The following is a 26124-nucleotide window of genomic DNA, read 5'->3' as shown; positions in this document are numbered from 1 at the left end:
AAACTTCAGTGAGAGGTATCACACAGTTGGAAAGAATTCGAGCAAGTATTTTTCCAGCAGCAGATAGAAGGCATATTCCATGTAGTTACCAGAGTCAGTTCTATTGCCTTTTTTGAAGATGGTAACTATCAGTGCATCTCTGAAATCTCCATATTTTGGCAATGAGAATGAGTATATGGTCAGCAAGGGTATTTCCACTTTCCTTGAAAAATTTAGCAGGGATTTCATCTGATTCAGCAGTTTTGTTGTTTTTGAGTTACTTAATAGCTTTCTCAACTTATTGTAGAGAAAGGACTTCACCAAGATGAGGTTTTGTAGGTTCTTGCAGAATTGTGGAAAGTACTGTTCCATTGAGCTCTGGGTCTTTATTAAGAGTTCATGGAAATGGTCGTTCCATCGTGTGCTAATGGAGTAGCTGTCCTTCAGGAGGGCAGGGGCATCCCTCAGTTTAGACCTTGAGTTACTGGGCCATATATAGTTTTTGTTATGCTCAAGAAATCTTGAGTGTTGTTAGCTTCTGCTAGATGTTGCATTTCTTGAGATATCAGCATCCACCATTTGTTTTTCACAGCATGAGTTTTCCTCTGCACTTCTGCCTTCACTTCTTGATATTCTCTTTTCTTGGTGATTGGCTTAGGATTGCTCTGCCAAGCCTGATGTACCTTTCTCTTTTTGTTTAGTAGTACCTGAATTTCTTGGCCATTTTTGTCAAACCAGTCTTGGTATTTAGTCTTGCAGTATCCAACTGATTCTTCGGCAGCTGACATTATTGCAGCCTTTAGTGTTGCCCAGTGTTCTCTGGTGCTTTCAGGATATTTATCTGGTAGCCTTTCATCCACGAGTTTCTGGAATTTTTCTTTATTGTTACTATCCTTAAGACAGTCTGCATTCATTTTAGATCTTGCAAGTTTTCTCTGTTTCGTACATTGTAAGTGAATGTGAAGGGTCATCACAGACAGTATCAGTCAGTTGTCTGTCCAGCAATCATCAGCACTTGTAAACACTTTCATGATAATGACATTGCATTGGTCTCTGGTTTGCACAATTACATAATCAATCATGTGCCAGTGTTTAGGGCATGGATGTGCAATGAGGTTTTAAGCTTATCCTTCTGCCTGAAGATGGGATTAGTGAGAACTAAGTTGTGCTCTGACCATTTCATGAGCAGAAGAGTTTTGTTAGAATTGCACTTCCATATCTCCTCTTTTCCAATTACTTTGGGCCAAAGTGTTGAGTCTCTACCAACCTGTGCACTGAAGTCTCCCAAGAGAATGACTTTGTCAGTTTGGGGTATTCTTCATAGAGGCATTTCAAATGGGGCGTCGAAGTCTTCCTTTTCATCATCTTCACAAGAGAGCATCGGGGCATATGCACTGATAACAGTAATGTGTTGGTTATTGGTGAGTTAGAGAATTAAGCTCATTATTCTTTTAATTATGACAGAAGATAGTTCAGCAAGGTGAGGAACAATTTTTTTTTTTTTTTTTTTTTTTTTTTTTTTTTTTTTTTTTTTTTTTTTTTTTTGTGATAGCAAAGCCACCGCCATGAATGCATGGTTCATGAATTTCTTTTCCCTTCCAAAAAAATAGTGGAACAACCTCCTTGTTCTCTGATTTGTCCTTCGCCTGGTATTCTAGTTTCACTGAATGCTGCAATATCAGTTATAAATCTTTTAAGTTCAGGAGAAATAATAGCTGTTTGCCTTTCTGGTTGTCTTATTGTATCATTATCCATTAGAGTTCAGATGTTCCAAGCAGCAAAGTTTATCTTTATTTTCTGTCAACTGCATGTGGTGTGCCCTCCGAGTGTGGCTTCCCAGTTGGGTTAAAAATTGTGGCTGACTTTGTTTAGGGCACCTTTTATAGCCCCCTCCCCATTCAGGGTGAGCGGAGTGGTTCCTAAACAGGCCTTCTCAGTCACGAATGCAGCACATGAGTTGCTTTACAGCCTCTTCTCAAGCAAAGTGGTAATCACACATTTGTCATCTACATGCCTGTCCATCAGTAGGAGCTCCTAGACTACATAATCTTGCTCCTGTCGCAATTCCCTGATCGCCACAGGACTTGTGGCAAGTGCTATGATCTTCAGAAGATGCCTGTGCATGATATCATTTAGTGTGGGAATGCTGCTGCACAACAACAGTCACATATTTTTTAACAGGTTGGGGACCTGTGCTGTGCCCAGTGGCATAGTAGTTACAATGACTGGAGATTCCAAACCTGCTGCAACCTTTGTCCACCTTTCCAACTGCTGGGGACACTTTGGTTGTCCCTGCTCCTGGTCTGCTGTTGAGAACTTTAAACCCATACCAGTTCATCCACCTTCCTAGAAGCCGTTGGTGTAGTAGAGGAGATTCTCTATATACCGAAAGGATATTCAAGATTTTCTGTCAGGGTTTACTCCCTTAGTCATCAAGGATCCCTTCCCAACCCACATGGCAGTGGGTTCTGTCTGTATTAGCCCCAGAAAGATGGATTGCCTCTTCTGCCAGCTCTGCAATTCTGAATTACACATTCTCCGCCTGTGGCGCCTTACCCTAACAAGGGGGCCTCACAAGGATAGGATTATGTACCACCTTGCATCATAGCTTATCTCTGTGGTATTATCATTCTTACTGCTCTTGGCACACTCTAATGTCCATTGAACATCCCTTCAGTAGTCTGCAAGTGCATCATGCATTTATCTCAATCATCACCATCAGGTCACATGAGCATATCCCATGATCTATAATTGTGGATAAAGCTACATTCATAGAAGAATTAATTAGCACATATTTATGTTTAACACATATTTACATTTACTCATCTAGTACATTGTGTGAATGTTCTGTACTTGCCTGGACTTGATTCCTATCAGATATTATCTGGAATTGTTCTTGTACTGATGCAGATGTTAATTAAAATAGATATTGGATGTGAGTGGACTTCCTTTGGAACCCTTGCATTCTTTGCATATGAAAATGTGGCCTGGTGTGGATTGTTAATTGTGTTTGGGTGACATATTTTGTATCTGGGACTTAATTGCGAATATAAAATTAGTCTCAAGATAAACACAACAATAATCTTAACTGTCATAGCTCCCACTAAAATAAGGAAATAAAATAATGGTCTGGATCTGTTATAAAATATTGTTTGACCTAAAGTGGTCCATTTGAATAACAAAAATAGACAAATGATTTACTTATGCTCTCAGTAATCAAGATAGCTACAAAGGATGCAAAACGATTAATTCACAGCAATTTTAATCAGAAGTTTAAGAAAACACTTGTTTCCATTCTACACTACTTAAGAGAAAAAAAACTCATCACAGATATGTCAAAAAGCAGGAAAATAATGTACATTTGTAAACTAATACGAATGAATTCATACCTGGTTCTCTTTTTTCCACTCTATATCAGTCTCCTTTGGAATTTCAAGGTTTTTCACCCTTTCTATAATGTTTATGGGGCTGAAGCCAGTCATTTTGTAATAGTGAGCTGCAAGTGTCCAGTCTTCTTCACAATCACAACTCAAATGAACAAATGCAAAATTTAATTATTAAACTCATATGATCATTCTGCATAATACAATAAACTGTAAGAAATGTTATACAATCAGAGTCCTGTCTCCAGTCAATAGGGATAATAGCAGAAAATAAATTAGGTTTAAGTGTCCCATTAGCGGTAGTGTTATTAAAGATAATAGAACTTCAGAATGGAAAAGAACAGACAAGAAATTAGCTACAGCCTTCCTGGCATTTGTCTTTAATGAATACAGAAAAAACCATGGAAAATCTAAAGCAAGAGATAGGGATTTGATGGCAAGACTGCAGCCAAAACAAAGTGATATATGAGAAAACATGGCAAACAAACTATTCAGTGAACAGAGAGACATTAAGTGAAACCAAAACTGGTAAACAGTTTTTTAAGTTAAACTAATTAAGATTTTTATGAAAGGATACTATTATAAAAGTCTTTTTAGAACAGCATTGTTATAAAATATTTTGAGCAAATTGCAATTTTGAGGCATTCTTCAATTTTTTTCTTCACATTACCCCACACTACTATAGCAGTTGTCTTCCCTAAGAGTCGTCCAGTGTATTTTCTCTACTGTTTTAGCAGATATTTGAAATTTCACTTTTGCAATGTGTAACTTGAGTCAGACGAACCAAGTATTGCTAATCATGTCTTTCATGTAACATCCAGTGTCAAACGAAAGCATCAGTTTGTTTCCCATTACAAACAAACTGATTTTTAAAGTGGAATTTTGTGCGCCCATGCCATACAGTGATCCCAAAATAGTCTAGTGTGTCATTTATCTTATGTCATGGATTAACAGAAAAAGTAAAACATGAAGAATAACCAATACTCCAGCAGCGACAGTACTGTCCTGGTCAGTGTTGACCGCTACAGCTATGCAAACGCGCTGCTTAGTCGCTGCTGAAGTACTGGTTATTTGTTATGTTTTACTGGTCCTGTTAATACATACACATAAAATGAATATCACAATAGACTAATTTGGGATGGCTTTATCAAGCAGGCATGTAAAATTCCCATTTAAAAATAATTTTGTTTGTAATGGGAAACAAACTGATTATTTCTATTGATTCTGGGCATTGCATGAACCGTGTCATGAGCAGTATTTGTTTGGGCCAACTCCATCTACATAGAGCAAAAATGAAATTGCAAATATCAGTTGAAACATCAGAGTAAATGTGCCAGATGACTCTTTGGAGAGACATTCTGTATACTGCTTGGTAGAGGCAATTCTTTTTCTTTTTAGATTTCAAGTGCAAGAAAATACCTATCAGTCTGGTTTCAAATGCATCCTAATCTCTAACATGTTGTTCTGAAAAGCCTAACATGAAATATATGATTGCCACAGTATGGTGTTTCACAGTCTGAAATAATGCACGTTTAAATTTACCCAACAAGATTTCAAAAGTAGAATATTCCCATTCAGTTTTTTCTGAGTAAATCCATAAAACTTTTGAATGGGTTAGTTAGTTATGTACCTAGCAACATTTTCCTAAATTTATTTTACCACTTCTTTCACATCAACATGATAAGAATTCAGAATATTCACACAAGACTATTGTGAACAGCGTTCTGTGCAATAATTTTCTAGAATTCTGTCAAATTACTGAGTGAGGTGACACAATGGTTAAGGTTCTTTTATTTATTTATTTATTTATCCCACTCTAACCAGGCATTCTTCATATTTTACATTATACTCATTACAACACGTTATATGTGGTCTTACATCTAACACGGAATCCAACACTTGGAAATATAAACATAAATAACAAAAACAGTAAAAGCCACAATACAAAAAACACAGTTTTGTTTATATCCATTCATGAAAAGTAGGATAATAAAGATAAATTATAGTTATATAGATTTAAACTGGGAGCAGTATCTGCAATGGACATGAAAAAGCTATATGAGATGGAAAGGAAGAAGAATGTGATAGGACACAAGTATTGAAGAGATGGAGAAAGAAGGTAGCCTGATTGATAGCAAAATAAAAAGAGAACTGAGTAACTGGGAGAAGGTGAGAGGATTTGTTTCAGTGTTGACTGAGAGAGATGGCCACATACGTTAATTTTTAAGGAAAAGTTGTGATGTTGACAAACAGAAATGTTTCAAATTTTTCCTAAATGCAAGAGGACAGAAACTGTGCACAGAGTGTGAGGCAGCTTGTTCCTGAGGTGTACAGCAGTACTAGAAAAGGGATTCGCAAATGTTTTTGTTTTATGTGAGATCATGTAGTTAGAAGAGAGGTACGAGATCTGTGGTGTGAGGTACTGGAGCACATGCACGCTGGGGAGCCAATGAAGTACTTGTAGACATGGATTTGGCAATCACATAATTTTTGTGACTGCAACCAATCCTAAGTGGACAAATGAAACACTGAAATGGTAAAATAGATAGATGTTGCAGACATAACACAAACAAGCATTCATGGTTAGTTCAAACCATTGAGTCTTTTAGTACTCATGCAATGTTATATTACTAGTGGATGTTTAGCAGAACAATTGACTGCACAAGTTTTTGTTGCACATCCTTTGGAAAAATTTTCCAAAACTTCTGGAGGGCATAGTGACAAATGAAACTCTTCCTGCACTTGATGACATCTAGTTCATATCTCAGGAGTTGCACCCATTTGAACACTGAAGACAGATCTTCATTCATACAACATAAAAATAATATTTATAGGACAGAACTGATGAGATATCATTGGTACACAATGAGAATAATACTGGGTCCACAACTCATCACTGTGGCACTACTCATATAGATTGCTTACAGGACACCTTTTCATTCAGACAGACAAAGGTTGCTCTCTGTTTGTCAAGTAGCTTTCAACCGCATCAGTGAACTATATGAAAATTTCCGCTGTCACATTTTTCTGAGCACTACGTCAAAGTTGAAAATACCAAATGCTTTGCTGATGTCTAGTAATGTCAATATTGTGTTCTCATTGTTGTCAATGGCAAATTTCAGGCCATCTGTTGGCTTTCCTAGTTCAATGTTTGTGCTATGATGTTTATGAAAATCAGACTAGTATTTGTTACATAAGTTTAATTTGCATAAGTGCAATTGGTCATGAATGATATATTCCAGGGCTCCGTACACAGCAGGTAAAATGCTGAATGGTCAGTATTTACAAGGTGATTGTGGGTTTTAATCCTTGGGGACAGATTGGACTATGGTTCTTTTCCATTAGGTGGAATGTATCCCATTAATGAGAGAATCATGAAATATGTCTGTCAACACTGTTTCTAAGCTCTTTGTAACATTCTTAATCAAGATTATGTTTCGCTAATATGAAAGAGGTGTAAATTTTAAGTCCTTTCATCAATCTTGATTTAGGTTTTCCTTAATTTGCCATGATTATTAAAGGGAAATTTCAACATGAAATTTTAAAGTCTTTCCCCTGTCCATATCCAACTAAGCCAGTTGATGTTAACAGGACATTAAACTCTAATTTTCCTTCTTTCTCAAATCTTATGTTTCCCAATCCAACATTCCATTTTACGAAACACAGTTTAAAGTATCTCAACAGCACAGCATATATTTATATTAAGTATAAAGTTTATTTTAGTCCAGTTCTCACATATAGTATTTATGGGACTATTTGACTCAAACTTTGTAGTTAAAATACTGTGCTTGCTGATGCTCTCTGACAATAATATGAACTTTATTTTTATGACCAGTTTTTGATGTCACCCATTATCAAATTACACAATTTGCAAAATGTAGTATGTAGACTTCATGTAACAACCAAAAATACTCTTCACACTCTCACAAAAAGTGTTGTTCATTCATACACTACATTTACATTTTTTCTTTGTGTCTCACTTAACTTGATAAAGGGCAATACCCAATAACTATCCATGAAATTAAACAAGTCTTTTGCAACTGAAATGATTTAAACTGTATGGTTTTCATTCAGTAATTTGATACAGCTGTGGTACCTAAAGTGAACAAACTTTTTATTTTGAAGTGACTTTTCTACTTCATGTTTCGACTAAAATTAGCACAGGAAATAATGATTAGAGAGAGAGAGAGAGAGAGAGAGAGAGAGAGAGAGAGAGAGAGAAAAGAGACTAACTTTTCAATTCAATCACAAGAGCAATAGGAAACAAACTGCACAGTATGTGAGCAGTCAACATCAAGCATTCATCTCAGGGATAAAAATGGGTAAAACTCAACAGAATTGTACAATACGCTTTAGCCATGTATGTGCTGAGCATGGTTATAAGAATGGAAAAGACCCACAATGGTTCAGGAGCCAAGCAAAAATGTTGGCAAAGAGAGCTTCATCACAGATTTAAACTATGTAAAAGACTTGTTGACACATAATAGTTTAACTAAATATGAATACACATTGCTCTCATCAGAGCAATTGGAGAATGGTTTGATCAGTTTGAAAGACCATATCTGAACTCAGTAAACACATCAAAGATGTCTATAAAATTGCTAAGTTATTGTACTGACACTGAAATGGAGAATGAATTTTGTTCTTTGATCTTCTCTGTCTCAGTATTCCAAAATATTTTGACTGCAGATAACCATAACATGGCTCTTCTTTCAATCTTTACACAAGTGCTGAAATGACAGATACTGAAGTAAGTGATCAAGCAATACAAATCAACTAAAATCACTAACATATAAGAAAAAACTGAACCTGATAGGATACATGGATTACTCTACACAGATTATGTGAAAGAATTTGCTCTAATTACAGCAGCAGTTTATCACAAGACACTAAAGTAAAAGGCATTCCTATAACTGAAAAATAAGCTATGGTCATTCAGAGTTTTCTAGAAAGGAACAAATGCACATAACTACAGGCCTCTGCCAACTTCAATCTGTTGTAGAATTCTGGAACACCTCTGACTCTTCTTTATCATGATCTTTTTGGAGAGCAAAAATCTCATCTTTCGGAATCAACATGGATTTTTCCAACTGCAGTCTTGCTAAATGCAGCTCATGTTATTTGTAAATTAGAGGCAGAAGGCAGTATGCAATGGTCCCAAGTTGATGCTGGGTACCTTGATTTACAGAAGGCATTCAATACAGTTCTGCCTTGTCACATAGCAAATAAAATACAAGCTTATGGTACATCAGACCAGATTTTTAACTGGATTCAGGACTTTTAGCACACATTGTTCTTAACTGGGTAAAATCCTGAGATGTAAAAGAAATTTCAAGCATAACCTAGCACAATGTGATAGGATTTATTACTGTTCATGATATACATAAATAGTTTGTTAAAAGACATCTTGTTAACACCACGAGCTTTACATAAAATATTTAATCGCCACACCAGTACTTTGGCTCAGAGCTCATTGTTAGTGGAATCTGATACAGAGGGCAAACAAACAATTGTATGCATACTGATTTCTACAACATATTATGTTCCTCTATATCAAACGATATGAGTGTTAATTACAAATTCTCTATCATGTCAAAATTGATGTTGATCTAAAAAACATAGAACTTCATGGAGTTAAAAATCTAATTTATAACCAAGTCCAAGTGATTATGATAGGATATAAGATCTGTCCTACCTCAGAGTAAACAGGTCATTTTGCATACATGTTACAGCTACCAAATGTTAAACAATGATACATTCTGGTCACACTGAACACTACTGTCACAGAATGCAAATATGAAACTGACAGGTAAGCCAAAGTGTTCATATTACAAGTAGCTTGTAATTCCTGAGATCATATTTTGATATATCTGTGGCATGTGCTTACATATGTATTAAACACTGTGCTTGGACAATCAGTATGTACGGGGAGAATACATAAAGTATACAAATGTAGTATATATGTAAAGAGATAAAAACTGATGTTAAATGGCCCAAAAACATATTGAGTAAGATGGACACAATGCAAAATCTGTCTGCCATGGAACAAGATTGTCATGGATCTAATGGTGAACCACCATCTTGTGTCAAATTAGTCAGTTTTACATGCAGGGAACAGGTAGGGAATTGCAGGGAACAGAGAGGAACTTGAATCCGAACCCACTTGTTTAAAACACTGTTGAGGTTCTGTATACACTTCTTATTTCGTAACTCTGTCTGCTCGTTGGGGATGTTTGTGGTTTGTCACATGTATATCTCAATTTCTTCCACGATGTTTGATAATAGGAAAAGGGGGGGGGGGGAGAGAGAGAGAGAGAGAGAGAGCGAGAGAGAGAGAGAGAGAGAGAGAGAGAGAGAGAGAGAGAGAATCTCCATGCTGTAGGCTTTTAAGACTTTATTTTAACTTACTTTATATAATAATCTCCGAGCAGAGCACATGATTCTCTTAGTGTATCTTCAAGTTGGGTTGCTTCATCATTCTTCATATTTGGTGTAATTATGCCAACTGAATGGTGCTGCTTTGAGAGCCATGACACAGTATGGGCAGCTATCTGCAAAATTGTGTGAGCTTCTGTCAACAGATGACAATATGTTGCAGGACTTGACCAACGGTGTTGTGATGCAACAGTCATAATATCATTATAGAGTGTTAGTGCACTAGGAACTTTAAGTGAATATAAAGTCCAGTTTGTGCTATGAGAACTGAAATGAAGAGACAAAGAGATGTATAAACAATACAGTAAATGGATGAAATGTGTACTGAGTCATACAAGTGTTTTGTTAATGATCATTGTATCATAGTTTGGTTCAGTTCTTACTCTTGGCTACTAATGCTGGATCCTTCTGAACAAGCCAACAGTGATAAATATGAATCAGAAAGCAATAAATGTTCCACACCAAGGAAAGGTCGCAAGCCAACCAAACACACGGGGTCATCAGATTTTCTAGATATCTGAAAGAAAAGGAAATGTAGAAACAAACGAAAATCTTTAAGATGAGTATGTAATCTGTATCATTAAAACTACACTAAACTAAGATAAAAACAAAATAAAATTTAGGACTTTGTTGGTTGCTGGCAGAAATAGCAGTCCACAATAGTTTTATTTCCAAATTTATGGAATTTAATGTCACGGTTACTTGACCTCAAGTGCTGTATTGATTGCATTATATACTGTTAAAATTTGTGTGTGATTTATAATTTGAATTTCATTTTCAACAAATGCATGGCATTCACCTGAAGAATTCTGCTTTATATGGAGGTGCTTGTAAGTTCATTATGATTTTTCAGAACTTGGATTTTCAATTACCTTTTCCTCATGAAGAGCTTTCTTATTTCTTCAATTTGCTCATTGGTTACGAAATTATGATACTTCTGTTTCTCATGGATTTGTAACAATTATTGATAAAAAGTTTTCTAATAACCAGTCACACCAATGGTCTTGCCACAGTGGTAACACCGGTTCCCGTCAGATCACTGAAGTTAAGTGCTGTCGGGCTGGGCTAGCACTTGGATGGGTCACCATCTGGTCTGCCGAGCAGTGTTGGCAAGCAGGGTGCACTCAGCCCTTGTGAGGCGAACTGAGGAGCTACTTGATTGAGAAGTAGCAGCTCCAGTCTCGGAAACTGACATACGGCCAAGAGAGAGGTGTGCTGACCACATGCCCCTCCATATCCGCATCCAGTGACACCTGTGGGCTGAGGATGACAAGGCAGCCAGTCGGTACCATTGGGCCTTCATGGCCTGTTCGGGTACAGTAATAACCAGTCGCAGATTCAGTGACCTAACTTACAATATCGGAAATTAATTAAAACTTTTACTTCCAGTTTACAGCTATACATTCATTGCTGTACACTCGCTTGCACACATAACTGAGCTAAAAATTGTACTGAAGAAGTATTTTGTAAAATTGTGATATCAAAGATATTGGAAAAGATGAAAAATCCACAATTAAATAGCACAACACAAGAGTACAACTCAATTTCAGTATACACACTACTGAAAGAAATTTGCCCCTTCTGAAGATTGGTATCAAAGAATCTGGAACGAACATAGTGAATAAATTTCAAAGACAAAATGGTGATTGGTTGCTATAATACCATTTACCAATTTTAATATCTGACAGTTATTCAGATTCCCTGCCTGGCCCAAGCATCAGTACTGACACACAAAGGTTTTGGGCTACCTAGCCAGCAAGTTGTCCTGCAGTTCCATGGAGAGAACAATTGACGTGTGAGGCTGGTGTGGCTGCTAGAGGTGGTTTAGGCACACTCTTGCATAGTATGAAGCTACAGCATATGGAAAATCAATATTTGACATTGCTTGTTTATTTTCATTAATTTCAGTTACTCTCTTGGCTGACTTATCACACTTTATGACAACCTCTGCTGTGCTTTGGACTCATTTCTGTCTGGGCATTTAGTAAACAAACTCTGTTATAGAATAGAATAGAATCTGTACTGTTGCATGACACTCATTTGATTGAAACACTGGTGACTTGTCAATGAATACAGTTCCATGCCTACATAGATATATATAAAAACAGCATACATTAAAAGAGGGTGAATGCATGCAGATGCAAGCATGTTACACAAACACGTTACATTTTTTCTTCTATCTTAAATTTTCCACACTGTATCTTTTTAGCTATTTTTAAGTTTTTGTTTCTGTAGTATATAAATATGGACACGTATAAAAAGAATCCATATGTCCATTAAAAGAGAACACACACATACACAGAGATCACAATGTAGAAAAAAATTAATATCTGCTACTTGTCTTCCTCATTTACAAAATCTTCCACATGGTAATAAGATTTACTTTTTAAATATTTTTCAGTGTTTGCTTATGCATTCCTTGAACGTGGACTGTATTTTATTGCTAGTCTTCAAGGAAATTTAATATGGGGTATTTTCAGATAAGCTCAGACCGTGACATGGTAACATGTAATCTGATCTATGCCTTGTTTCATAAGTGTGTGCAAAAGATTTTCCTTCAAAAACATGCAGGTTTTTTAACTCGAAGAGGAGTATTTTCTATATAAACATAAAAGGAGTTTTCATTAAGTGAAGATTTAGGAATAAATGTTTGCCTGATTGCCTGTTGTTTGTTCTCATCATACCTCTGATGATTTTTTTTTCTGTAGTCTGAATACAGTGAGGAGGTTTGCTTTTTTGACACCCCAAAAAATTATGCCGATCTCACAAATGATGTAAAATATGGATGATAAAAAAATTCCTTAACAGTCAAATCAGTTATTTTACTTAGAACCTGCATAAACAAAACTGTTTGATCGCTTCAATAAACAGTCTACACGATCAGCCCATGACAAGAATTTCATTATAGTAATTCCAAGAAATTTAACACAGTCCACAGTGATCAGTTCTCTGCCCTCATAATTTAACTATGATATATATTGTGCGTTTTCATCAACCACTTGGAACGGCCTGTTTGTTTCCCCACTATCTGTGTCATCATCTGCACAAGTGATTGTGAACCCTGTTTTTAACAACTTCTGAGTAGCATAAAAAATTATAATGTGAACATTTGTTATTGTACAACTACACAGTGTTTAGCATCGATTCTGACTTTTCCAAGGCTGTGGCAGCAGCAGCTGGTACAGTAACAGCAAATGTTTCTGTAGCAGTTAACTGACTAAGAACAGTAACCATAAGACAAAAAGAGAAATGCAACAGCAGTAGCAGTTGTAACTGCAACAGAAATAGCAGAAAATTCTGAAACAGCAGTTAACCAACCAACAGTGACAACAGCAACTGAGGTTACAATTACTACTGCAACAACAACAGCAAGCAAACAAACAAAAAACAAAAACAAAAACAATAATCTGCAGCCGCAGCATCCCCTAAACCTAATTACTTTGACAAAACAAGGGAGTGCTGGGAGTCTACTTCTGCCAGTTTGTTCTTCACTGAAAGACAAATCACACGATTCATTTTGACTGTCAGGGTACTCCCTTATTGTATTCTAGTAACAAATTGCAAAAACTGGTGCAGAAATTGCAACCATTCTCAGACCTCAGTACTTCAACTATTCCTGATATATGTGGTTTGCTGACTCATTACTAGGGTCAATAAACCCACATGGTAGCAAATTCTTCAGTATTTTAAATAATGTAAATAAATGTATGCAGCATGGGCTGCAGATCTGCAATTCTTAGGGTGTGAGTTTGATTTTTCATGCAAATAATGAGGCACTCGTGTGTGTGTGTGTGTGTGTGTGTGTTTTTTTTTTTTTTTTTTTTTTTTTGACGAAGGCCTTAATGGCCAAAAGCTTTAATTGTGAGAGTCTTTTTGTTGTGCCTATCTGCGACTCAGCATCTCCGCTATATGGTGAGTAGCAACTTTTCTTCTCATAATATTGTTACATTCCATCCTGGATTTTCCATTGTTTAATATGTGACTTTATCATACACCTACCTCCAAATAGAAAAGTCAGTACAAAAACATTACAGTCACCTGAGTCAAATTAATTGAAGTTCTTAAAATAAGTAAGCTGCATGAAATAACACTTCACTCCACACTATGTTTGATGATGACGTTCGGACAGAATGACTTACTACTAGTCAACATCATCTATGGATGACAGGAGTGTAGAAGTTCTTAATAATAGGTGATGTCATACTCATCACTCAACTGATGACAGTCAATCAATTTCATCATCTGAGGTACAAAGCACGTGTACGCCTGGTGATGGGGTGGACAGAAATTAGATCAGTATTTAATGATTAACTCCCCTCACTGAGAGTCAACTGGTGTAATAGGACATTAAAAACTATGAAAAATGAATCCACAGCCTCCCAAAATCTCAGATACTATAGACATTATATTCTCCATGACTTTTTTGTTATGTTTTTGTCTGAAAACATCTGCTACAACTTACTTCTTCTTCTTGTATCACTTGTCTCTTGGCACCTTAACTGTCTACATGGATGGTAGAAGGTGATGTTTTGGACTAATTTACAATTTGATTTAAACATGAATTAACTTTGTGTAACATTATTAATATTTTCTGTCCTAACCTTGTTTTTGAATGTATTTTGCAGACATGTGATTCGAGGAGGAACATGTGTTGCTGTTACTAATACAGTTAGGCTATTGATTGGTAGCCATTGCTGCAGCCTTAAAGGGATATTCTATGGTCAATGAAAGAAACTGTTTTTTTCCAGAATTTGGTTTTTGAAGTCCAATCCATTTAAGGAACGTTATTCTTCTGCGCTAATACTAGTGGTGAAATACTTGCCTTTGTCTCCACGGTCATGCATCGCTCTATTAGTAGTGGACCAACCATTACGGATTGTGCTTATTCATAAATTAATTACCATCTTAAAATAACTCCGTCTTCTCTCTTTTTGCTAATCATATGGCATGAATAACATTTGATCATTTACCCAAGAGGAAAGAAGAATTATAGTGGTAGCTTTCAATAATGCTGTAGCACATCAAAGTACACCGTTAAGTACACCATTTTCATTTGCGAGTTGAGATAGCTTCTCACTAGAAGTGACTTATTTTGAACTTCCTCTGTGCTCTTTAGTTTAAACTCCTACAGTTTGTGCACATTTGTTTTTGGCTGAAGAGTCACTTACAGTTGTTAGTCTCTTCAGTTGAGTGTTAGCTTTTGTTACTGCAGCAGTGCATCGAAGTACACCACTTAGTTTGTGAGCTGATGCAGCTTCTCATTTTATGTGATTTATTTGGAATTTCCTCTGCACTCTTTAGTTCAAACACCTAAATTTTGTGCATGTTTGCATATTTATCAGGCATAGTTCTGCGTCTTGTTAACTGTCTAGAGCATATTTCTGCCATTTTTGGTACGAACAAGCACTATGGTTGCTGTGTTCAGATCTGATCTGAGTTGGTGACCTTTTGCTCACAGTTCCAGGTGGTGCTGGCTTCAGTTACACAACTTGAGGCTGTTGCCAATGAACATCACTGTGGAGGGCCAGACATGGGGATCCAAGCGACGTCCAGTACATCCCGTGTGTCCCCTGATCGGTCCACTACTGTGGCCACCCTGGGTATTGCCTGTACCACTATTGACCCCTTACCCGTGGTCAAGTGGGAGGACATTCCAAGGTGTGACAGGCAGTGAACGACATTCCGGGGTGCCGATTGGAGGACCTCCCAAGTTTGTCTGATGAACAGGTTTCAGATGCTATCTTTATCTGATAACTATCCTGAGCCAGATGTAGTCTCTTACCCTGTTTCTGTGGAAACTCTTAGCCTGAAAAATCTGGGCTGTCACACAGGGTGGGATAACTGGTAGTTGCAAGCTCCAACATTAGGTGCATAGTAGGGGCTCTTGGGAATACTGTTGCCAACGAGGGGAAGGAATCCAGCATGCACTCACTGTGCATACTTGGAGGGATCATTCCAGATATGGAATAGGTGTTCCAGATGCCACCAAGAGCACAGGGTGCAGCCAACTGCAGGTGGCTGCTCATATCAGTACTAATGATGCGTGTTGCTTTGGATCACAAGAAATTCTCTCTGGGTTTGGGCAGCTAGCAGAAATGGTAAACACAGTGCCACTTGCTTGCAAGATGAAGGCAGAGCTCACTATCTGTAGCATCAGCAACAGGACTGACTGTGGGCCTTTAGTATAGAGCTGAGTGGTGGATCTAAATCAGAGGCTGAGATGCTTCTGTGCTTGTGAAGCCTGCAGATTACTTGACTTGTGCCACATGGTGGTGGGCCTTCAGGTTGTGCTAGGTTCACTGCAGCAGGCTTTCCTTGTGAGATCTGTCTCACTGAGTCACATTACATGTCCGCCCATCTCAGTGTACACAGCTTTATGAACTTGACCACATCATCCTCCTTATAGCAGTCATAAAGTTCATCATTACTTTGGCTTCTCTATGTACTATTTTCAAATACAGGTCCAAAAATACTCCTCAGTATACTTATTTCATGTGATCTCAGTTTATTTTCACCCTGCTTTGTAATTGTCCATATTTCTGAGCCATAAGTAAGTACTGGGTATATCAGCATTTTGTAATGTTGGCACTTAGTACCTAATGATAGAAGCTTGGATTTAAAATGTTGCAACATTTCAAAGTAGCATCGGTTAGAAAAACTTATGTGAGCCATAATTTCACTAAATGTGGTGCCATTTGCTTCTATCTTTGAGCCCAGATAGGTGAAACATTCCACTTGCCCAAATGTCATTCCATCAAGGGTTATTGTGGGCTGTAAGGGTTGGTTAGTGCCAGTATACATATACTTCGTCTTTCCTTCATTAATTCTCAGGCCTATCTCTGCATTCAGTTTTAGAGATGAAAATGCACTTTGCAGAGCTCTATGTCTTCTTAAATCCAAGTCATCTGCATATCCCTGCAATTGCGCAGACTTATAGTAGATAGTACCTCTTGTCTGAATACCCAATTTGCGTACCACTTTTTCAAGTGCTAGGTTGAAAAATAGGCAGGAAAGCCCATCTCCTTGCCTTAGCACAGTTCGAGTGGGAAACTGAGGTTATAGCCTGAACTGCACTCACACAGTACACTGGGGGTACTTTACAGCAATCTCTATTAAACACCCCAATATTCCAGGCATTCGAAATTCCCGCATTGCATCATAAAGTTTGGTCCAGTTTATTGTGTCATATGCAGATTTAAAGTCAATGAAAATATGATGCACACCAACACTGAACACATTGGTGTTTTCTACTATTTGTTGGAGAGTAAATATCTGGTTTACAGTTGACTTTCCTGGTCTGAACCCACACTGATAGCTTCCAATAATGTCTGCTGCTATGGGTGAAAGTCTACTAAACAGGATATTTGACATTACTTTATATATAATATTTAAGAGTGTTATGCCTCTGTAGTTGCTACATTCAAATAGATCTCCTTTCTTGTGCAACAGACACACTATCCCTACATTCCATTCTTCTAGTAACTCTTCCTTTTTCCATATAAGGCACACAATCTTGTATACCTACAATTTAGCTCAACTCCTCCAGCTTTCAATATTTCAGATGTTATATTGTCAGTCCCTGGTGCTTTATTGTTCTTCAATTGGGCAATTGCTCTGTTCACTTCTCCTTGCAGAGGGGGAGGTACTATGGCATATCTTCTGGAGGGACTGGGATATCTTCATTAGGGGACTCTGAAGCATCGAACAGTTCACTGAAATAATCTAACCAATGCTCCAATACCTCTTGATCATCAGTTAGCAGTGTCCCATTTTTACTGTTGCACAAGTTGGTGCAGAGCTTAAATGCTCTTCTTTCACTATTAATTTTCTAATAAACTTTTTCTAACACCATTTGTTTTTCCAATTTCTCCAGTTCTTTAATCTGCTTTCTTTCCCATTCCCTTTCCTTTCTCTGATGCAGTTGCTTCTCTTCTTTCGTATTATCTTGATAATTTCTCACCGTTAGATCAGTATATGATTTCTCAAGCATTTTCCTGTATGCCAGATTTTTCTCCTGACTTATTCTCTTACGTTCTTCATCAAACCAGGAATTCCTCTGTTGTTTTCCTTCTTTCTCTAGCACTTCTTCTGGTGCCTTAATGACTGCATCCCTGCAAGCATTCAATTCCTGATCCAGATTATCACGTACACTAGGGGTGTATAATGCAAGATTCTCAGCAACCTTCTCACAGTACATTTTAGAGATGTCTTCATCTTTTAGCTTTGATACTATATATTTTCTTTGAGCTGTTCCTTTGACTTTTCTTGCCTTGGATATTCAAGCTCTTATTTTCACAATTACAAGGTAGTGGTCTGAATCTATATTAACTCCTCTGTAAGTACATACATCTAGTAAGTTTGAGGAATGCCTACCATCAATAATTACATGGCCAATTTGGTTGAAGGTATGGCAGCTAAGAGATAACTATCACATAAATTAATAAAAGATGGTACTGATCCCTCATATGCACAAAACAGATCAGAACACTAGTAGAAACAAAGAAAAGAGCATGCCAAATTCAAAAGGACGCAAAATCTCCAAGATTGGTGAAGTTTTACAAAAGCTTGAAATTTAGCGCAGTCTTCAATATGGGATGCTTTTAACAGTTACCACAACAAAATTTTGTATTGAACGTGGCAGAAAACCCAAAGAGTTTCTGTCGTATGGAAAGGAAAGCAGCAGAAAGACACAATCAATATCTTCACTTTGTGATAGCACTGGTCTTGTTATTGACAACAGTGCCACTAAAGCAGAATTACTAAAAATAGTTTTTGAATTTCCTTCATAAAAGAACATGAAGTCAATATCTCAGAATTTGAATCAAGAACAACTGCCAACATGAGTAACTTAAACGTAGGTATCATTGGTGTAGTGAAGCAGCTTAAATCACTTAACAAAGGCAAGCCTCCAGTACAGATTGTATATGACTTAGGTTCCTTCCAGAGTATGCTGATACAACAGCCCCATACTTAGCAATCATATACAATCATTTGCTCACCAAAAGACCCGTACCTGAAGACTGGAAGGTTGCACGGGTCGCACCAATATACTCAAGAAATGAAATAGGAGTAATCTGCTGAATTACAGACCCATATCACTAACATTGATTTGCAGTAGGGTTTTGGAATATGTATTGTACTCAAACATTATGAATTACCTTGAAGAAAATAATTTATTGACAAACCGTCAACACTGACATACAGAATATCATTCTTGTGAGACACAACTAGCACTTTATTCTCACACAGTAGTAAGTGCTATCGACTGGGGATGTCAGATTGAATCCATAGTCTTAGATTTCCAGAAGACTTCTGATACTGTTCCTCACAACTGACTTCTAATCAAATTTGTGCATGTGGTGTATCATCTGCTATGTGACTGGATTCATGATTTACTGTCATAGTGGTCACAGTTCATAGTAACTGATGGAAAGGGATTGAGTAAATCACAAATATTGTGTGGTGTTTCCCAAGGAAGTGTTATAGGTTCTCTGTTGTTCCTGATCTATATAAACCATTTAGGAGACAATCTGAGCAGCCCTCTGAGATTGTTTGCAGATGATGCTGTTATTTACCGTCTTGTAAAGTCATCATATCAAAACCAACAGCAAAATCATTTTGGCATGATTACTGTATGGTGCAAAAAGTGCAATTGACTCTAAATAATGAAAAGTGTGAAATCATCCATATCAGTACTAAAAGGAATCCATTAAATTTTGGTTACAAAATAAATCACACAAATCTCAAGGCTGTGAATTAAACTAAGTATTTAGATATTACAATTATAAATAACTTAAACCAGAGCAATCACACAGATAATGTTGAGTGGAAAGTGAACCAAATGTCACAATTTATTGGTAGAAGACTCAGAAAATGCAACAGGTCTATTAAAGAGACTGGCTACACTATGCTTGTCTGTCCTCTTCTGCAGTACTGCTGCCCAGTGTGGTATCTGCATCTGATAGGCTTAATGGAGGACATTAAAAAAGTTCAAATAACAGCAGCTCATTTGGCATTACTGCAAAATAGGGAAGAGAGTTTCACAGATATTATACACGAATTGGGGTGGCAGTCATTAAGACAAAGGCATTTTTGGCTGCGGCAGGATCTCTGCATAAAGTCTGAATCAAATTCTCCTCAAAATGCAAAAATATTTTGATGGTGCCTACCTACATATGGAGAACTTTCCATCATAATGAAATAAGAGAAATGAGAGCTCACATGGAAATATTTGTGTGTTTATTTTTCCTGTGTGTTGAGAGAGAGGAGAATGATAGAGAAATAGCTTGACGGTGGTTTGATGAACCTTCTGCCAGGCACTTAATTGTGAACTGCAGAGTAATGATGTTGGTAACTGCCCACAGAAAAAAGTACTTGGTTTGCTGTTATACTTTCAGAAAATGAGCAGAAACTCAGAAAAAGAACCTGCTGCACCTGGTCCAATGGCCACACACACACAGCCATATTATCATGCAGGCTCCTATGTATGGATTTTCTCTTTTGGGCAAAATCCCAGGTAAGTTCATTGTTTCATCAGTGGCAGTAGGGGTGACAACTGTTGAAGTCATGGCCAACTACTTCCAGCCACAGCAGGTAGTAATATCCTCCTGTCACCCCTCCCCCACTTGGGCCTGTAGCACCTAGTTTTGTTTACATATGATTACAAGGGTGTGACCCTCCGGGATTTACATATTACTCATTTCTTCTTAATAACTATAATAATCAGTAGTTCTGCATTCAGGCTAACTCAGTCACAACAGTAAAAATCAAACATCAGGCAAGGAATTTCTTTATAGCTCATATAATGTGTTTCAAAATTTATTCATCAGATACTCTGGAATGATTGCTACATGTAGATATAGTGTTTCCAGTTGTATGAGGGGAAAAAAAATCACAGGTTACTACTAGTCTCTCATTTTCAGAAAAGGGGAAGTGGTTTAGTATCTTATAGTGTTACAAATTTCCAAATACTTGGAAGAGATTGTTTGAGAAGCAGTTTCATTGATTCTACATAAAAGTCCAGTAAATGCGCATACATTGCAAAATTGTTCTCTGTACACTTTATATAATCATAAAATATGCCAATTATTTGAAAACTTTCTTCTTTATTCATAGTGCCAAATGACAAAATGAACTTAAGTGTAGACTAAAAGCACAGGGTGATGAGGCAATTATGTTTAGTTTTTGTTTAAGTGTAGAGACTACAAGCATATACTCACAGCACCGTCCAGTGACTCATTTTCCCTTATTAACTGATGAGAAGATTTCAAGGTGTAAGTTTCCAGTCCCATTTCTGTAAGGGCATGAAGCAAATAGCTCTCCAAAGCTATGTGCAACACAGGTGCTGTAAATGGATACACAGAGACACAAGCTGCCTGTTGTAACTTCAAGGGTTCTCTTGATGCTATCATTGGGAAATGATAAAGAAAACCTTCTTGTTGTGTAGCAACAAAACAAACCACACTTCCAAGATTTTTGTAATAAGGTGACCGCATTGGGTGGTTTGTTGATATTTTCTTGTTTGCTGTAAATGCATACAGAATTCACAGAATTAGTGACCACACCAACAGAGTGCAACAATAGGACGACAGTGACATAAAATAAAACTGTAAAAATTACAATGTAAAATACTGATACTATAAATCACACATTAATGTGACCGCCTATCAAAAGGCTGAATAACCACCTTTTGCAGTACAGATCACAGCAAGACATGTAGAAAGAGTGGCAATGAGGTTCTGGAAGGTATCAATAGGGCTGGGGAGCCATGCTGACTCTAATGCAATGGCTAGCTGCACTAGGTTTCTCAGTTGAGGATACATAGTGCGAACAGCATGATCAAGGTGGTCCCGCAGATTCTTGAGTTTAAAATACGGAGAATTTTACAGCCAGGAGAGTATGCTCTTTGAACCACACACGTACACTGTGAGCTGTGTGAAACATTGCAGCATGCTGCTGGTAGGTGCCATTGTGCTGTGGGAAAACAAACTGCCTGTAGGGGTGGAGATGGTCCCCAGAGATAGATGCATACTTGTGTTGATCCGCTGTGCCTTCCAGAAAGACAAGATTACCCAAGGAATGCCCTCCAGCCTGGACCCTTCCGACGATTGTTGCAGGGTATTTGCTTTCAGACATTTCATGCTGTACACACCAACGACCATCTGTTTGACGGAGCATAAAATGCGATTCATCTGAAAAATCCACCTGTCACCCAGTGGATACTCAGTTGCAGTACTAGTGTGCAAATTCTACCGTTCATCACTAATGAACAGGAGTCAGTATGGCTGTGTGAACTAGATGCTTGCTGTGGAGGCCTATATGCAGTAACATTCACTGAAAGGTCATTGAGAAGACACTGTTGGTAGCCAATACGGCATTAGTGACCTGTGGTGCACCATAGTTGCCTCAGTGCCAATTTTCAAGAGTGCCATTTTGCCATGCATGGTGTACTTCAACCACAGCAACACACAAACAGTTTGCAAACTTTGCCACTTTGGAAATTCTTCCGCCCTCAGCCCAAAAGCCCCTGCTGTCTGTGACTGGTTTTGCACATTGACATCGAACATAGGTGGTGGTCACATTAATGTCATTAATGTGACTGGACCGTGTGTGTGTGTGTGCGTGTGTGTGTGTGTGTGTGTGTGTGTGTGTGTGTGTGTGTGTGTGTAACACTACTGAATCTGCAGTTCAGTATTTCTGTAAAGGTGGTGCTTAGGTTGTGCTCTCCTCACCTTCATAATTTAATACTAAAAACTGTTTCAAATAGTTTGTCTGAATATGAAACACTATACTGTGAGGAATTAATACAAAAATAAAGAGTTTACAGATATGTAAGAAATATAGTCAGTCACCAGCCCCCATTCGCATGGTATACTGATAGAAGGCATTACAGGGAATGATTCAGTGTATCATGCTACACATAGCCTAAAAATAATACATTGAATAGAAAAAATAGCTGGGACAATACAAACATTATCTCACTTGATGAAAGAGTGATCTGTCATTTTCAGAACTTTATGGGATTACAATTCTTGTAAGCATTTCAGCCTGGTACAGCTGAACACAAATCGTAAAACTGAGTAACTCATTGAGGTCATACAACTGTAATAGAAAGGAAGACAGAAGGTCAAAGTAGTAGGGACACAATAAGATAACACTGCTGACAAACCTAAAGAAATGGACAGGATTGTGAAACTGCTGAACATCTTGTACACACAGCTATATATTTGGATAAGATGAATCATGAGCTCATACACATCCAATAATGGATATGCATCCAAATATGAAGAAGAAGGAGAAGAAGGAAGCCTGTCATTTCTCATCCAGAACATTTGTTATAGCTTTCACAATATATTTAACATGTGCCAAACAGAGCAAAAGGTTGTGTTTTCTTAGTATGGTAATAACGATACAGCATTAGACAAAGAAACGAGATAAATTACATCTCTAGATGCTATAGCTTCATCATGATAGTATCTAGAGATGTAATTTATCTTGTTTCTTTGTCTAATGATGTATCGTTATTACCATACCAAGAAAACCTATTTTGGTAATCTGCTGATTAGATGCCACACATTTTTTGCAAGAACAAAGTAGAGACTTGTTCTTATACATGTAACTAGTTCTTTGGGGACAAACATTCATCATAAAACACTGAAAAAATGGTGTTTTGATCAGTCCTATATATAAAAGAAAAACTGTGAAAGGTGTAATGTGTCACATGGGTCAGACTGGTACAACTAGTGGATATCAATAACATGAAACACAATTGATGACATAATTGGCCCTGTATATTTCACACATAATGTAGCTTACAGCTGATTCTGCTTCCTGATGCTGATCAATCATAATATTTATTTGTGCTCATTACTCCAATACAGATTAGTCATATATTTATGCAAAAATTGTTGCAGTTACATCTGTTTTAAACCACTTTGTATGTTTTATCTATGTTTCAATAATTATGATGAATAATAATTTTATTACGAGACACTGTTTCATTTAAGTTTTTGACAGACTGATAGCTTTTATTCCAGGAGTCATTGTCACTATCTAGCTAATCATCACAGTGATAGACTCACTAATGAGTAATTTTCTTTGTATTCCATGAGAATCACCAACCTTTATGGGTTCACAAGTGGCTGAGACCAATCTTGGAACCACATTTTGTGCTACAGTGAGGGTATGTCCTGCCATGCCTGCCAAGGATTGCTGCAGATTGTTTGTATGAGGTTTCCTTGTCCTTAAAATTTTTTAAAAGTTTTGACATTGCTGATTAGATCACAAGAAAAAAAAATCCACTTGGTGTTCTGTAATTCACATTTATTTGTGTATTTCAAGATCAACTCATCATCAGAACATCGAAGAAGAAAGGGGGACTTCTTCATACACAGTAATTTGTCATGCGTGAGCTAACTGCTCCAGAGCACTAATTTTTTTCTAACAATCTAATCAGCAGTGCTACAAGCTGTAAAAAATTTCGTTAGACAATGGTTGCAATCTTCTTAAGCGACTTCATGTAGCACCTACAAAAATCCATTGCTCTTTCCTACAGTATTGCTTGTCCGAGCTTTGTCTTTGTCATCACTGTTTGAAGTTTTGTGAGCCACTGAAACAGTCCAATGCTATGTCAGATGATCAGAGGCATTGGTTGCACTATCTCTGGTGTCAGTTTGACATCATTTAAAGTGACTTCAGAATGTCTTTGTATCGTTTCCGTTATCCCCCTTGCTTTCATTGTCCGTGTTTGAGTTGTGAATAGTATTCTGGTAATATGACCAACACATCAAAGTTGCTGTTTGATGATGTTAGACTCCATCCTACATCTACATCTACATCTACATCCATACTCCGCAAGCCACCTGACGGTGTGTGGCGGAGGGTACCTTGAGTACCTCTATCGGTTCTCCCCTCTATTCCAGTCTCGTATTGTTCGTGGAAAGAAGGGTTGTCGGTATGCTTCTGTGTGGGCTCTAACCTCTCTGATTTTATCCTCATGGTCTCTTCGCGAGATATACGTAGGAGGGAGCAATATACTGGTTGACTCTTCGGTGAAGGTATGTTCTCGAAACTTCAACAAAAGCTTGTATCGAGCTACTGAGCGTCTCTCCTGCAGAGTCTTCCACTGGAGTTTATCTATCATCTCTGTAATGCTTTCGCGATTACTAAATGATCCTGTAACGAAGTGCGCTGCTCTCCGTTGGATCTTTTCTATCTCTTCTATCAACCCTATCTGGTACGGATTCCACACTGCCGAGCAGTATTCAAGCAGTGGGCGAACAAGCGTACTGTAACCTACTTCCTTTGTTTTCATATTGCATTTTCTTAGGATTCTTCCTGGCAACATTTGTTTCTTCTGGGACACAGATTTTGATACACTGGTCTTGCCATGTCACTTTCAGTACTCTCCTGAACCATCACTTATGATATTTCTCAAGGAGCTTCAGGCGTCTTCTACAGGTGATATAGGCCTCACTTCCATACGTAAGAGTTGGTATAATGATGGTTTCATAGACAAAGAGTTTAGTCTGAGTGCTGAGGTCATGGTTGTCAAAGAATCTGTCCTGCAGACAGCCAAAAGCTGCACTAGTACAGCTTCTGCGATATCAGATTTCAGCGTCAATATTTGTGTTTCGAGAGATGACTGCTAAGATAAGGAAAGTGATCAATATTTGGCAGGATTTCACAACTGAGGGTTTTTTTTTGTTGGTATTTGATGAAGTTTGATGGAAAATTTGTGTATTCCTCATGCTGAAGCCTAAGTCAATGTTCATGTTCACTTACTGATACACATTTGTGATAAATGTGGATACAGATGCAGAGTATGCCTCAAAATGCCAAAATGTAAGTTTACCTGAAAATACTATTTCATATCAAAAGTTATCCGGATGAATTATTTTGTCAGAGGAAGTTTGAAATGGCTTTATTTTCTGCACATAAATATTGAAAGTAACCAATTTTTGGGTATTAGTACTGCATGAAATTTTGTGAAGCCAAGTTTGAAAGACAATGTGCACAAGAACGTGTTTGAAAAATAAAGAGTGCATTACTGCATAACACCACAACCTAGCAGTGCACCAGTAAGATACACTCTGATGTCAAATCAACTGAGAGTCGGTGAATGATTTCTATAAGATACACACTGTGTATGGGAACACAGGACTCTGCTATGGGCCCTACCATCTTACAACAAATAAATGTGTATGTTTGTCTGTTAGTTTAAATCCATTATGAGTGGACACTTTCACATCACAGTTCTAGGTGGTGGGAGTTTTGAACTATGGTTGTCTTACTTTAGAGGTCCAGTCTGAACTGCATCATTTACGAT

At 37.5% G+C, this 26124-nt stretch overlaps 1 protein-coding gene across 2 annotated transcripts in view; it reads right to left on the bottom strand.

Annotated features, from left to right (window-relative positions):
* Positions 1–26124, bottom strand: part of LOC126183675 (Hermansky-Pudlak syndrome 3 protein homolog) — a 175769-nt gene that overhangs the window by 66062 nt on the left and 83583 nt on the right. For both annotated transcript variants that reach the window (XM_049925839.1, XM_049925838.1), the window contains exons 7-10: positions 21017–21321; positions 10181–10314; positions 9771–10064; positions 3369–3507 (exon numbers count right to left, since the gene is read on the bottom strand). In XM_049925839.1, the coding sequence (XP_049781796.1) occupies positions 3369–3507; positions 9771–10064; positions 10181–10314; positions 21017–21321 (872 nt within the window). The remainder of the gene's footprint in view (positions 1–3368; positions 3508–9770; positions 10065–10180; positions 10315–21016; positions 21322–26124) is intronic.

The sequence above is a fragment of the Schistocerca cancellata genome, chromosome 4 (genome assembly GCF_023864275.1).
Source record: "Schistocerca cancellata isolate TAMUIC-IGC-003103 chromosome 4, iqSchCanc2.1, whole genome shotgun sequence".
In the NCBI taxonomy this organism is placed as follows: Eukaryota; Metazoa; Arthropoda; class Insecta; order Orthoptera; family Acrididae; genus Schistocerca; species Schistocerca cancellata.
This window is presented reverse-complemented; position numbering and strand designations above follow the sequence as displayed.